The 16,681-nt window shown below is 35.0% G+C and overlaps 1 protein-coding gene across 2 annotated transcripts in view; it reads left to right on the top strand.

The window, feature by feature from the left end:
• The first annotated feature begins 385 nt into the window (after positions 1–385).
• Positions 386–16,681, top strand: part of LOC123547225 (TBC1 domain family member 12-like) — a 54,609-nt gene continuing 38,313 nt past the window's right edge. For both annotated transcript variants that reach the window (XR_008372439.1, XM_045334152.2), the window contains exon 1: positions 386–1,974. Coding sequence is in view for 1 of the 2 variants with exons in the window: in XM_045334152.2 (XP_045190087.1) it covers positions 773–1,974 (1,202 nt within the window). In the remaining variant the exon portion in view is untranslated. The remainder of the gene's footprint in view (positions 1,975–16,681) is intronic.

Raw genomic sequence — 16,681 nt, 5'->3', positions numbered from 1 at the left:
TCAACGGTTGGGTGAAAGATGTAGATGTAGAGATGTTAAACTGGACTGGATTAGGTGTACATTGCCCCACTCTGTGTACATGGCTTTCGAGCTGTTCCAAAATTTAATGTAAACTATTAGTAAAACTAGAATGAGAAATGAAAACAAGAGTAGAATGTGTCTAGTTTCCCTCAGTAGTGTTTTATGGACTAATAGCAATTTTTAGGTTACATTCTTTAAATCTTTGGGTTGATATAGTTTATTGAGTTGAAATAAAAATCGTTGGGTTAAAAACTGGGTAAATAGTTATGAATAGTACCTGCATTTTAATATTATTTTAGTTTGCTTTCAGTTTTAGGAGATTGTTTGATGGAATATGAATATTTCGGACGTATAAAGAATTTTAATCATATAAAACAATTCCTGCACGATACAATGTAATATTCTGCTCATAATCAATAAATAACTATTCACTACCATTTTCTCCACCCCCTAATTTGCATATCCAATATGGCCGAGGTAGCCGTCGGATGGGAGTTATTTTGATCTGAAAATATGCAGATACTCATTCTATTGAATGGTGAATGCAATAAATAACAAACAGAAAAATAGTATGCATTATGGCCCTTATTTAAATGTTCTGTTTGGATAAATATTTGGCGATACAATGAAATTTATTTTAATTTTATCATGCCGAAAAGGTCAATAACATTGGATATGATTTTATTTACCTGTGCTAAGGTGGTGCATTTTTAAATGGCAACGCTACTATATAGTATTTTGGTTGTAAAGTATGAGATCTAAAATGAGTGGATACATTTCATCAGAAGGAATGTCGAGAGTTGGTAATATTGAAAATGAAGAAGAAATAGTGACTGTCAGTATTTTTAATAATAATGATGATGTTGATTCATTGAAAGCAAGATTAAAAGAAATTTCAGCACAAGATGTTGAAAATGTTGAGGAAGGTAATAGCTACCTACTGTCTGAAACAAGACAAGATACAGAATGTAATGGTTCATCCAGTTTATCACACCAAGAGGCTGAAGTGCATTACATGTCTGACAATTCTGTTGAACAGACAGATTCTTTATGTTTGTCAACTGAAACATTAATTGATAGTGCAGATTCTACTTCTAGGCATCTTCCTAAAGAACAGAATGAAGAATCTGGCCTGAAAGCAGAATTCCAGAAACCGAGACATCTTTTTGAATCCCATTCAGATTCAGTAATTGCTCATAGTAACAACATGGTAACTATGTCAACAACTAAAGTGACATCAGGATTACTCATTTCCCCTACATCACTTACACAGGATGTTCACGTTACAATGAAAGATGAAAAGCAACGGATGTCAGCAGTACTTGATAGCTTAGATCTTCATCTCGTTTACATTCCTACCACACAACAGTTAGTAGCCACTAAGAAAACAGATACACAGACTGCTATAAGTGACTCTGCAGAGTCTAGCAGAAATGGAAAAATTGATGAAAGTGAAACTGAGTCCTCAGGATATAAAAGTAATGATACAAGTGGTATTGTAAGGAGTAATAGTTCACCAGTAAAAATGTCAGATTCTAGTTCGGTGCATAGCATTCAGTTTTTGTCACCGGGGAACTTAGATGATAATTCAAGTGTGAATGAAACTGAGTGTCTTATTAGGATAAGAGACCCAGATGGAAACTCTTGTGATAATTCAGATTTTGTGTGCAATTTTCCTAGGACATGTACCAATGATTCTTTATTGCGAACTTTCACAGATGCTTCTAGTCTTTCAAGTTTGAGTACAGGCACTGACTTTTCTATATCCGCAGCATCTCTTGATGATGGGGAAGGTACTGGGCATTGTATTGACACTGGGGATGGGGGATTTATGGAAATTAACTTACACTCAAGAAATTCATTTGAAAGAGGAAAGAATCCATCACAAGACAGTGGCTTTGAAGATAAATACTCGAAACCAAAGAGAAAAGGAATATCTGGATTTTTGTCAAGGTAATTCTTTACAGATTTTTAGCTCATCTGATATTCAGTTTAACTTTTTTTTAGGGGGGCGGGGGGGAGGGGAATGATGTGAGCGATATAGCATTGAAACTTGGTACACATGTTTATCAACATTAGATGTGTAAGTAAGAGCTCTAACCCTCTGGCATTTTATCAGAATTATTTCCCTGTTTGTTGCTTCACTTGTGCTAAAAAAAATTGTTTCTGTCTTCTTTTTTTTTTTTTGTTTCCTTCAGGTCTGCTTTTCTTGAAACTGTAAAAAGATATAATTTTGTACAGTTTTCATATATAGGTGAATAAGAATACCAGTAAAAACCACTAACCATTTAATCAAAGATTTAGACCATTTTAGGCTTACAAAATTTAATGTTATGGTTTGAACAGGTATATTTTTCACAATATAGGGATGTGAAGAACCCAAATCAATTTAGTCTGCAATGTTAAAAATTTATATCTTTTTTTTTTTTTCGTGTGATAAAACTGTATGAGATAAGCACTTTTTTATTCCTTTATGTTTTACAAAAAAAAACTCAGACTTACCAATGTACCAAATGTAAAATAAAAACCCAAGTCCTTTGTTGCTTTCAATGTACTATGATAAATTAAGTTTCTAAAGAATCTGCTGTATGACAAGTGCTTCCTGATTTTATATTGTTATCTATTGGCGTTTATCTGTATATTTCAGTAAATACCCTTCCTGTTTGGCTTTAACGTATAAAGAAATTTTAGCCAATTGAGACGTAGTAATTTTGAAATAGCACTAGATGATAAAGAAATTAAACTATATTGTAGATCTAGATTATATTTTTGAATTTTTTTTTAGTTTCTCCATACAAACACAATTTGCTGTGTGAAAATACTCTTCAAATAAGAATTGACACACATTATATAGTTCTGGTCTCATATATGTTTTTATAGACTTACACAGTCTGTTGAGATTAAACATTTCCCATTTATTTATTCATTTTTTTTAAAAATATATATCAAATTTTCTGTAGCTCCCTTTTACTGTGGCTTATCTCAACAGAGACAGAGGCTAGAGATATTGTAAATTTTATGAGAAAGTGGTATCAGAGAGGATTTTATGGCCAAGTGCTTTACATGTAATGACTCTAACGACTGATGCCAGTCTAATGTTTTTACAGAGTTCTGTTATTTCACATATTTGCATTCAGGAAAAAGTCTGTTTATCTGCACATTACATTCTAGCCTTAAGAAAATTAAGTCAGCAAATGATTTTAGCACTAGACAGTGAATAATGGTAGTACATGACTGTACACTTTATAAAAATTGTTCCAATAGTAAATGTCTGCAGAATTTTATTACCCTAGGTTAGGATGATTCATAATGATGGTATCACATAGCATGAACATTTTTCTCTGTACAACGAGTCTGGTTTTCATGATAGGTGAATCAAAGTTTACCTGATGAACCAGGTGTAAACTATGAGAAACTTGATCTGTTTGTAGGATAATAGAGGGCTTGTTAACTTGCAACAATAGCAAAATTGAAACATTCTTTTAACTACAGAGAAACAGTATTTTTAGCCCACCATCATCAGATGGTGGGCTATTCAAATCACTCTGCGTCCGTGGTCCGTCGTCCTTCCGTCCGTCCGTCCTTCCGTCCGTTAACAATTTCTCGTTATCGCATCTCCTCAGAAACTACATGGGGGATTTTGACCAAACTTTGTCAGAATGATGTATTGGTACCCTAGTTGTGTCCCCCTGAAAATCAGACTGGTTCAAAAATTTTTAAGTAAGTTATGGGCCTTTGTTTATTTCTGTAATTTACATAGATTTATATAGGGAAAAACTTTGAAAATCTTCTTGTCCAAAACCACAGAGCCTAGGGCTTTGATATTTGGTATGAAGCATCATCTAGTGGTCCTCTACCAAGATGATTCAAAATATTTCCTTGGGGTCTAATATGGCCCCGCCCTGGGGGTCACATGGTTTATATAGACTTATATAGGGAAAAACTTTGAAAAACCTCTTGTTCAAAACCACAGGGCCTAGGGCTTTGATATTTTGTATATGACATCATCTAGTGGTCTTCTACTAAGATTGTTCAAATTATCCCCCTAGGGTCAAATATGGCTCCGCCCTGGGGGTCACATGGTTTACATAGACTTACATAGGGAAAAACGTTGAAAATCTTCTTGTCCAAACCACAAAGCCTAGGGCTTTGGCATTTGTAATGTAGCATCATCTAGTGGTTCTCTACCAAGTTTGTTCAAATTATCCCCCTAGGGTCAAATATGGCCCCGCCCTGGGGGGTCACATGGTTCATATAGACTTATATAGGGAAAAGCTTTTAAAATCTTCTTGTCAATAACCTACAACATTCAAATTTGGACCACATGTATGGTTTTGAGTGGCAAGATAAACCTTGACATGAGTTGACCTTGATTTTGACCTAGTGACCTACTTTCACATTTCTGTAGCTACAGCCTTCAAATTTGGACCACTTGCATAGTTTTGTGCACTGAAAAAAAATTTGACCTTGACTTTGACCTAGTGACCTACTTTCACATTTTTGAAGGTACAGGCTTCAAATTTGGACCACACGCATAGTTTTGTGTTCCGAATTGGAATTTGACCTTGATTTTGACCTACTGACCTACTTTCACATTTCTCAAGCTACAGCCTTCAAATTTGGACCACATGCATAGTTTTGTGTACCGAAACAAACTTTGACCTTTACATTGACCTAGTGACCTACTTTCACATTTTTGAAGGTACAGGCTTCAAATTTGGAACACATGCATAGTTCTGTGTTCCGAAATAAAATTTGACCTTGATTTTGACCTAGTGACCTACTTTCACATTTCTCGAGCTACAGCCTTCAAATTTGGACCACATGCATAGTTTTGTGTACCGAAATGAACTTTGACCTTAAGATTGACCTAGTGACCTACTTTCACATTTCTGTAGCTACAGGCTACAAATTTAGACCACATGCATAGGATTGTGTACCGAAACAAACTTTGACCTTGACATTGACCTAGTGACCTACTTCCACATTTTTGAAGGTACAGGCTTTAAATTTGGACCACATGCATAAATTTGTGTTCTGAAGTGTAATTTGACCTTGATTTTGACCTAGTGACCTACTTTCACATTTCCTCCTTGAAATTGATCTAGTGACCTACTTTCACATTTCTCAAGCTTCAGCTTTCGAATTTGGACCACATGCAAAGTGTTGTGTACGAAAATGAAATTTGACCAAGAGCTAGTCAGTAAGTCTTGAAATTTGGAACACTCAAAAATGGCACATTGGTGGGCGCCAAGATCACTCTGTGATCTCTTGTTATATTTCCCCTTCTTTCATGATAAAGAGTGGAATAATTATTGTTCTCTAACATGATTGTGAATTCACTGGCCATAAAATTTCTTTTAAAGTGTTAAAAGGTTCAGCTCAAAACATTTGATCTTTTCGTTGATAACAAAATTTTTAAACATTCAGCTACTTTTTGAATAGAATTATGTTCACTAGTCAGTAAAACATGCTATTAAATTAGTCTTTTTGCAGTGAACCACAAGTTACAAACATGTTTTTGGGCGATTTTAGAGCCCCAGAGCGAACAATATGGTTCAGATTCTCTTAATGCCATATGCCTACAAGCAACAGTAAACAATTGCCCCCGAAATAGTCCTAACATTTCCACAGAACAGTAATAACATGTATGGCATATAAATATGTATAGCTGTCCAAAATACATAGAATGCTATAATTTTCATGTGATTCTGTAAATGATTATATGATGCAGCTCCCTGTTATCCTTTCAGATAACATTTTTTTTTCAGTAATATTATAGCAATATTTCCTACATGCACTTATTTTTCTGTTACTGGATAATAGCATAGGTCTGTCCAGTTAGCTCTGTATATCTGTTGACCTTTCAAATCTGTCTGGAATCCAGAAATTATTTTTCTTGGAAGACAAAAACAAAAAATGTTTAAAGATTGGTGAATGTATTTAGAGTAGGTCAGAACAATGGCTTAAGGTTAGACCTTAGACCTTAAACTTCTTGGATTTGTTCTTGTTGGATTCTAGGTAGTACAAAGTACTGTACCACCCAATATTTTAGGTGGAGCACAATCACAGCTGCACCTCTATGCTTTATTGTTTGTACAGGGTTGAACCACCCACACACAGCTAGCTGTCAGTTTATTACATGTACGTGTATGAGGTATTATCCTAGGAAGGCAAACTTTGCAAGAAGTCAGTGTTCACAATAATAGCTCAGCAAATCTTTGCGTAATTTTTCAAATCATAAGTTTGTACATAAAATGCCTGGTTATGCACCTATTTTAATTACCGTTTGGTTTCTCACATTATGAGTGGAATTTATTGATTATATTGACATTTGGATAATAATAATGATCCGTGCACTGTTGACCTGTCACAATCCTATTGATGTCTTTATCAGTCAGTATCATATTTAGTGTCATATAACCTCATTTAGAGTACAGTGAACTCACTAGACTCTGCTACTGATGTACTGTCTACCCTCACTAGACTCTGCTACTGATGTACTGTCTACCCTCACTAGACTCTGCTACTGATGTACTGTCTACCGGGAGTTGACCTAACTGGTGTTAATTGATCTAAATCTATAGAGCTTTCCAATCATTTTAAGATTAATCTGATTATGAATTTTTACCCTTTTAAATCTGTTTTAGAAGCCAGTAGCTCATTGACCTTAGAAAAAATGTTATTCGCATAGTTAATGAATTTTTATCGTTGACATTTACGGCTCATGTAGATTGCATTTATTTACATTTAAAGACAAATTCAGTGAAATGCTTGAAATTATTCAACCTGAGTAATAATCATTAATGATAAAAATTTATTGACTGTTGAAAACCTGAAGCATACACATCATAAAAATGTGACTTAAATGAAATGATAGATTTGGGAATGAAATTCATTGAGAACAACTATTTCTGCAGAAGTTAAGATTGTACTTTAGCTTGACTGTTTGAAGGATAAAACTATTCTACTTGCCTGAGTGGTTAACCATTGCATATATTGCATTGAAAAATCACAGAAGGCTTCCTATTAAATTGATCAAGGAAAATATCTATGTAAGGTAACTTCTGGTTGAATTTATTGTAAATTAAAATAAAATGCCCTTTCTTGTCAAAGAAAATTCCATTCAGGTTTTGCATGCAGCTATCAAGCTGTATAGTAGTAACCACTGTATCTAATTGATTGAAAGTTTCCACAATGCGCAATGCTTCCAATTCATCAAACTTACTCATATAACCAAGTTAGGTAACTTTTGGTTTCATTTAATGAAGTTATGGCCCTTTATTTCCATGTTAGAACATTTGGTTTAAAGTTTCTCATGCAGCAAACTATCAAACTGTAGTTAAGTTACAGCTGCTTTGTATAAATTTTGGATTGGAACTTTACACAAGACTTCCAAGTCATCAGACCTTCCTTCTTACATTACCCAAGTTTTGTTACGCTTGATTGACTGTGATTGGAATTATTAGCCTTTTTAGAAATGGAAAATTGGGTTAAAGTTATGCATGCAACTTACTGTTAAATTAGATTGACACTTCTGCAAGGCATCCATTTCATCAAACATACATTACTAAGTTAGTACAGGTTAGCTTGATTGTGATGAGGCATCAAGCTTGTTTTAATCATCAAGGAAATCCAGTTCTGTTGTCATAATATGTGAAAAGTTGTGGCCATGACCTCCGGTCGAACCAGGACCTCTGGGTTGAGCAGCCAACACCTTAACTACTAGACAGCATTACGGCTTTTGTACTGCAAAGAAATTGTTGAATAGCCGAGTGCCCTGTCTTATAGACAGCTTTTTTAACCAGGTTTTCGTTGAGTTATTAGATTGGGGTATGTCGTTGGTCGGGCGGGTGGGCGGATGGGCGGCGGCGTCAAACTGGTGTTTCCGGTCTATAACTTTTGTTTCGGTAAAGATATTTGAATAAAACTTGGTATGTATGTATCAAGACAAAGGCTGGGATTGATTTTGGGGTTTCTTGGGTCAAGGTCAAGGTCACTGTTACTTAAAATAGAAAAAGGGTTTCCGGTCAATAACTTAACTTAGGAATGAGCTATCATGATGAAACTTAGTGTATAGAAAACTTATATAAAGTTGTAGCTTGGGATTGATTTTGGGGTTTCTGGGATCAAGGTCAAGGTCATTGTTACTAAAAATAGGGTTAGGGTTAGGGTTGTGCTTTAAAGTGGTGCACTGTGATTCAGTATACTTTTTTATTCTTATGAAAAGTGTTGAAAACCTGGTTTCATGGCATTGTCGCGTTTCTTGTTTAAATTTTGACTTCTGAATATTTTGTTATTTTTACATGAAAGACACTATTATTTTTTAAACTACCCTTTTTAGATTGAGACACAATTCTAAATTTATGATCTTACTTAATAATGTCAACAATACCTGTACCTATACATAGATATTATTTTATCTTCCTGGTTCATGTAAAGTGGTTTATTTATTACCCACAGAGATTTTTCAGGCTTTTCTTATAACGAAAAGAAAAATGCAGTTTTGAAGTACATGTATTTGTATTTATATTTAGTCCGTCCTGAAAAGTTACTTAACCTTTCCCTCGGTTTTAAGTGTTATGCCATTTTACTTAACCTTACTCTCTGTGTGAAATGTTATGGTTTGACCAGATATAGGTAATGCAAATTGAGTAGGAAGAAAAAATTTCTGAAGGAATTTTATGTATAAATTTCCATGTTAAACATGTACAAAATGAAATATTTGCAAACATTTTGAAACATTTTACAAAAACAAAACTTACTTTGAAATCCTAATAATTTAAGCACAGTGGGTTCTTGTTCTTACTCATAAAAAATGTTGTCAAAAAATGTTGTCATGAGTAATTGTAATAAATAAAGCATTCATTTTATTGTAATAAATAAAGCATTCATTTTAATCAGGCTCATATAGAAAATGACATTCAAATATTTTATCTGGCATCTTTTTCTATCCTGGGTGCTTCAAATGATATGTAATTAGATACACCCTTGCCTGTTATCAGGATTTGTTGAATGTATAGAGTGGGAGAAAAATGTATAGAATATACCATATATGATGTTAAACTGACATTTTTTGTGTGGTGACAGTCATAAAGTGATAATTTGAGGTATGTAAGCCCTTAGGTAATGACGACTAATTGATGTCTTTACATGGTCAGTGGTCACCCCGTCTCCTATATAACAAATACTTCAGTCTAGGTTATTTGGGGACATAGATTTCTTTGCAGTTCCTCAATACTAACTTTTCTGTGGGCAGTTGCATTAAATTATTTGATGTTCTGTAGGCAGCTTTTTGTGAAAATCTTACATTTCATTTATTATATTCTTTCAATATAATTATGTAGTTAGAACTAAAGGTAATACAGTGTGGAAAAAGGGTTATACCACAGTTCCCCATTTAAATATGACCCTTTCCCCTCCCACTTCCCTCCCTCTTTGAAAATTAAAGGGTGTTTTCTTTTCCTAGGAGTATATCTTTTTTCCAAAGATGTTTAGTAAGACATAATTATTTCTCTCTCAAAATAAAGAGAAGTATTTCTACTTTCCTTCAGAAAGTCGGTTACAATTTAGATTACAGTTTGAATCTAATATATATGTGTCCAAGATAATTTGATGATGTGCACTTTACTGCGCTTTGATTAGCATTTACATTGTCAAGATTTTAGTGAGATTGTAGCTTTTAATTTTCATTTTGAAGTTGAGGTCGAGGCATGTTTGCAGTAATGTTTGCGGAGATAGATGTTCCGTTTTCATCCACTTAATGAACATGTTGTGTAGTGTAGCCTTGTAAAGAAAAGAAAAAAAAGTTTACATATAAAAATATATATTAAACATGCCAGATTTGTTTACCTTAGCCAGTATGATAAGGAGAAAAAAATATCTATCTACCTTATTATTGCATTATTTTTTACTGGAGTGATAAAATAAGCATAGTTATTGTTGGCTCATCAAACTTCTTATGCAAAGATATTCAGTGGCGTCTTGAAGTAAATTTTTGTTAAAAACATACATAAATGATGTAATCATGAAACACTAATAGATGATCAGAATATAACTGAAATACTGTTGATAAAACCAAAACAAAAACAAATAGTAGACATATTTTTCTATCTTTTGTTTAAAAAAAGTAAAAAAAGCTGTAACGCATTGGAACTAAACACAAGACTCCTTGCTGCTTGTTGATGTAAATAGTGTTTTTGTCTGCATCAGATTCTGGTCTATATCATCCAGGTCAAAGAGAACAGCAAGTGATAAGAAACTTTAGAACAAGACTGAAGTTAAATTTCCATTCCTTATTACCTGCGGCCTATTGGAATGCAACAAGTAGTGTAGCACATGGGGACTGGGTGATTTCATGTGACTTTTTCCCGATTTGCGATTGGCTTATCGCATTTATGGAACGCCGTTTTTGCAATATATCTGGCACTCTATATGATCTACAGAGAAGTGTTTGTGACCTGAATTCCTCATTCATGATTTCATATATTTTATTCAAACTTTCAGCAATGATCAATATTGATACCTTGTTGTGCATAAGAGTTTTTGTGTTAATTGCTCTTCTTTTTCCTGGATTATGGTCCTGTGTCGTCAGCGAAGTCCAGGTGAAGGCATGAATCACATTTGTGAAGGCTCTAGTACAGTATTTCAATAGTCAAGGATTGTGACAGGTTGAGCTAAAAGTTACATGAAAGGGAAATATAGCTAGTTATTTTTGCTCAAAACAATAACTTTCAGAATTAAGAAATACATATTTCATAGATCTACTTGTAAATTCTGTGTAGAATGGAGTAATATTTCTTACATTAAAGCGTAATGGTATTGTAAAAAAGCACGTTATTCACCCATAAGTTACTTTTTAGCATGAGTGGTCACACATATATACATAACAATTTCTGGTCTGTATAATTTCTGGCCACAGGAAATCTTTCGACTTGTGTTACCTTTAGCGTGCTGGCGGCAAGTGATTCTGCCTTTGCGACCAGTGCCTGAACGGAAATGTCTGCACTGATCATGGTCTGCAATGTTCGCTGCTGTGAGAAAATTTTCATTGAAAACCCCTTCAGATAGCACAAGCTGAATGATAGACCAGTCCATTTTAGAAATTTAGTAGCGTAAAAGTTAAAAAATATGCAAAATCTTTCAAGAACACATAATGTTGAGAAGATAAATATAAACACTTCCACTTATAACTTATGGATAAACATCCTTCCTACAATTTCAATAATCTGTCAGTAAACAGAATCATAATATTTTCTTGATATAAAATAAATGTGTTTATATTTATCTACTCAAATGCCACTATATATATATAATGTTTAGCCTTGAATTTGTAAAGCCCAAATTGAACATGAACTGCAGAAAAAAATAGGATGAAATTTAGAAAATTATATGAACTGTTGTAACCATCCTTGTAAAACTAGGTCATTAAGAAGATAAATTAGATTTTATTTTTTCTATATTTTTCTTTGATAATGGTTGTGTTTTATGTACTTGGTTATGTAGTGCCCTTTTTTTCATGATAAACATATTCAGAGGTGCTTTACATAGCACAAAGGCAGCCACTCAGGGTGCCAAATTCATCCTCTACTAGTACAGACACAGCGATCTTACCAGAGGGACATAGTGAGAGAAAGCCGGCCCCACCCCCCAAAAAAAACAGAGAATGGGAAATCCATAAGATACAGGCCTGTCTGGCTAACTTAGTGTAACTCTTTGCAAATAGACTGGTTCTTTAAAACACCCTATGTATAGAACTGAAGCCTGGGAAGAACTTGTACTGGCTTGTTAGGTATTTGGGAGACATTCAAGAGCAATCTGTGAAATTTACAGTGCCTGGACTGGGATTCAAACCCTGGACCTCTAGATTGACAGTTGAGTATGTTACCATTAGACTGTCGCCTCATACAGTCTATAAAGTACATGACTTGTAGAACCTTTGGCAGACAAAGATAGAACAAGCTTTGGGACACTATGACAGTACAACCCTTGGGACTTAAAAAATAGTCCAACCTTTGGGACACAGAAATAGTCGAGGATTTTATGGATTGACACTGTGATCGACAGTGATGTTAATATAATTTTGCAGTTTTTTCGTACCAGTATAAGGTACCTATCTACAGACCGTTTTTAGCTCACCTGTGATGGCCCATTGTCCATCGGCGTCATTTGCCCACAATTTCTTGTGAATACGATAGAGACCACATTTTGCAGTCAATTTTAAAACGTTTTCAGATTCTCCACCTGTCTGGCATAATGAGATGACCTCTTCTGGCAAGTTTCATTACTCTGACTTACATTTGGTCAAAACTATGCCCCTTTTTCTGCTTAGAAAATGTTGCAGAAGCTTTAGTACATAACTAAGTATTAGATGGAAGGGCCACACTGTCTTTAACATTTCTTGTTTTGTCTAGCCTACTTCATTGCAAGAGTCAGGTATTTGAGAAAACAGCTTTTTAGCCCACCATCATGAGATGGTGGGCTATTAAAATCACTCTGCGTCCGTGGTCCGTCCGTCCGTCCGTCATTCCGTCCGTCCGTCCGTCAGTCCGTCCGTCCGTCCGTCCGTCCGTCCGTTAACAATTTCTCGTTATCGCATCTCCTCAGAAACTACTAAGGGGATTTTGACCAAACTTTGTCAGAATGATGTATTGGTACCCTAGTTGTGTCCCCCTGAAAATCAGAGTGGTTCAACAATTTATGAGTGAGTTATGGCCCTTTGTTTATTTCTATATTTTACATAGATTTATATAGGGAAAAACTTAGAAAACCTTCTTATCCAAAACCACAGAGCCTAGGGCTTTGATATTTGGTTTGAAGCATCATCTAGTGGTCCTCTACCAAGATGATTCAAATTATTTCTCTGGGGTCAAATATGGCCCCGCCCTGGGGGTCACATAGTTTATAATGACTTATATAGGGAAAAACTTTGAATAACCCCTTGTCCAAAACCACAGGGCCTAGAGCGTTGATATTTTGTATGTGACATCATCTAGTGGTCTTCAACTAAGATTGTTCATATTATACCCCTAGGGTCAAATATGGCCCCACCCTGGGGGTCATGGTTTACATAGACTTACATAAGGAAAAACTTTGAAAATCTTCTTGTCCAAACCACAAAGCCTAAGGCTTTGATACTTGTAATGTAGCATCATCTAGTGGTTCTCTACCAAGTTTGTTCAAATTATCGCCCTAGGGTCAAAAATGGCCCCGCCCCAGGGGTCACATGGTTCATATAGACTTATATAGGGAAAAGCTTTTAAAATGTTCTTGTCAATAACTACAACATTCAAATTTGGACCACATGTATATTTTTGAGTGGCAAGATGAACCTTGACATGAGTTGACCTTGATTTTGACCTAGTGACCTACTTTCACATTTCTGTAGCTACAGCCTTCAAATTTGGACAACATGTATATTTTTGAGTGGCAAGATGAATTTTGACATGAGTTGACCTTGATTTTGACCTAGTGACCTACTTTCACATTTATGTAGCTACAGCCTTCAGATTTGGACCACATGCATAGTTTTGTGCACTGGAAAAATCTTTGACCATGATTTTGACCTAGTGACCTACTTTCGCATTTTTGAAGGTACAGGTGTCAAATTTGGACCATATGCATAGTTCCATGTTTCAGAATGAAATTTGGCATTGATTTTGGCCTAGTGACCTACTTCCATATTTCTCAAGCTACAGCCTTCAAATTTGGACCACATGCATAGTTTTGTGTACCGAAAAAAACTTTGACCTTCACATTGACCTAGTGACCTACTTTCACATTTTTAAGGTACAGGCTTCAAATTTGGACCACATGCATAGTTTTGTATTCCGAAATAAAATTTGACCATGATTTTGACCTAGTGACCTACTTTTACATTTCTCAAGCTATCGCCTTCAAATTTGGACCACATGCATAGTTTTGTGTACCGAAATGAACTTTGACCTTTACATTGACCTAGTGTTCTACTTTCACATTTTTAAGGTACAGGCTTCAAATTTGGACCACATGCATAGTTTTGTATTCCGAAATAAAATTTGACCTTGATTTTGACCTAGTAACCTGCTTTTACATTTCTCAAGCTAAAGCCTTCAAATTTGGACCACATGCATAGTTTTGTGTACTGAAATGAACTTAGACCTTTACATTGACCTAGTGACCTACTTTCACATTTTTGAAGGTACAGGCTTCAAATTTGGACCACATGCATAGTTTTGTATTCCGAAATAGAATTTGACCTTGATTTTGACCTAGTGACCTACTTTTACATTTCTCAAGCTACAGCCTTCAAATTTGGATCACTTGCATAGTTTTATGTACCGAAATGAACTTTGACCTTAAGATTGACCTAGTGACCTACTTTCTCATTTCTGTAGCTACAGGCTTCAAATTTGGACCACATGCATAGGATTGTGTACCGAAACAAACTTTGACCTTGACATTGACCTAGTGACCTACTTTCACATTTCTCAAGCTACAGCTTTTGAATTTGGACCACATGCACAGTGTTGTGTACAGAAATGAAATTTGACCTTGAGGTAGTCAATAAGTCTTGAAATTTGGAACACTCAAAAATGGCACATTGGTGGGCGCCAAGATCACTCTGTGATCTCTTGTTTTGTATAGCTAGGAATTAGCTGAAATGTCTGGTATCAAGTTTATCTTAGTATATATATGTAATTATTGCAAGACAAGAAATTGGTTGTCATCCTTTTAAAGATAAACTTTATACACTATCATTAATATAATTATAGTATTATGTGTAATTTACCATACTGTGTCTAATAACTGTTTCTGAGATGAAGTAGATGCAATTTTTATTTGACTTGCAAATATTGAATTAGCTTTATTACTTACTGGTATGGTTTTATGATGTCTTTGGTGTTCTGGTGACCTTACAATCTTACTGGAAGTGGCCCACCAGATTTTCCACCTGATGTTCTTTGGTGTTCTGGTGACCTTACAGTTCTCTAGGAAGTGGCCCACCAGATTTTCCACATGATGATGTCTTTGGTGTTCTGGAGACCTTACAAAAAGTATAAGAGCTACAGCTTTGAAACTTTGCACACTTATTTATCATCAATAGGTGACTGTGTAGGCCAAGAACCATAACTCTGTTTGCATTTTGTCAGAATCATAGCCCTTCTTGTACTTAGAAATTTTTTCTTTAAGTCCATCTTTTCTCAGAAACTGTATGAGCTGCAGCTTCGAAACTATGCACACTTGTTTATCATCATTAGATAACTAAGTAGGCTAAGAACCATAACTCTAACCTGCATTTGTCAGAATTATGGACCCTTTTGTATTTCTGAACTATAGCACTTTTCTTATATACTGACCGTCACTTGCAGACGAGTGATGTCACCCGTATGCGGTGCTCTTATTTTCCTTTTGTGTACTTCAGTTATCAGCATAAGTGAACTTTTTAATGTAGAGATTTCAAAGTGGCATAAAAAGTGTTAAAGTTTATTTTAGTAAATACAGTCACATGAGAGTGATATTGCTAGCCAAAGTCCAGTGAATGTACCCAGTCTCTGTATTAGTTTAACCAGGAGAATGAATAATTGATTAGTATATATGAGTACAATATTTTAAATAAGTTGTGAATATATGGATTATCTTTAATTTGACTGACCTACAAATGAAGTTATTTCAGGCGTGGTAATTACATTTCACTTGGTCCTATGGTTGCTGAAAGGTCTTATCAATAGACTCAACAGTTTTCTTGATTATTTTATTTAGACATGTTATTACAAATTGATGGTCAGATAGGTTAACCCTTAGCCTGCTGGCGGCAGATGATTCTGCCTTTGCGACCAGTGCAGACCAAGATCAGCCTGCACATCCGTGCAGTCTGATCATGGTCTGCACTGTTCGCTATTCAGTCAGTAAATTTTCAGTGAAAACCCCTCTGAGTAATAAGTGGTACTGTCCAAATTGAAAGATGGACCAGTCCATTACAGAAATATAGCACGTTAAGGGTTAAGGTACAAATCCTGTGGGCTACCTCATCAGGACAGTGTGTAAAGCAGACAACCAAGGGCCCTAGGTCCAAGATCAAGGTCACACTTGGAGGTAAAAGGTCACTAGTTCTCAAAGTCAAGGTCACAATTTGAGGTAAAAGGTCACTAGGTCCCAAAGTGAAGGTCATAATTTGAGGTCAAGTAGCTCCATATCTTTATAATTGCCATTGAACGTTTTCTACATATTCTATTGTCTAAAAGGTGTTTATGTAGGAAATAAATTCCAGAAGCATACAGGATTACTTTAATATTTTTTCTTTTGTATTAAACATTTCCTAAAGTTATAAAAAAAATTCCTCTAAAGTTATAAAAAAATACATGAATCTGGTTTAAAAATATGCTAAGATTTATTTTTAATCAAATATAATTGATATCTAGATTTTGCACATTTCACTGCATTTTCTTTGCTGGAGGATGATGTAATTGAAAAACTGTGCAGAAATGCATGAATTGTTTGAGGTGGGAAGAATTGATGTGAGTTATAATGAGAAATAATGTTTTAGGCTTACTGCCTTTAGAAATATTTAAACATGCAGTGAAGCAGGTTTTCAATGTATTAACATATATGTGTAAATGTTTGGAGGATCTATATCTGTTTGCAGCAGTGTTTAATAGTATCTTTTAGAGCTTAGTGAGTA

The sequence above is a fragment of the Mercenaria mercenaria genome, chromosome 9, assembly GCF_021730395.1.
Source record: "Mercenaria mercenaria strain notata chromosome 9, MADL_Memer_1, whole genome shotgun sequence".
NCBI classification, from domain to species: domain Eukaryota; kingdom Metazoa; phylum Mollusca; class Bivalvia; order Venerida; family Veneridae; genus Mercenaria; species Mercenaria mercenaria.
The sequence above is the reverse complement of the archived record's forward strand: the minus strand, read 5'-3'. Positions and strand labels throughout refer to the sequence as shown.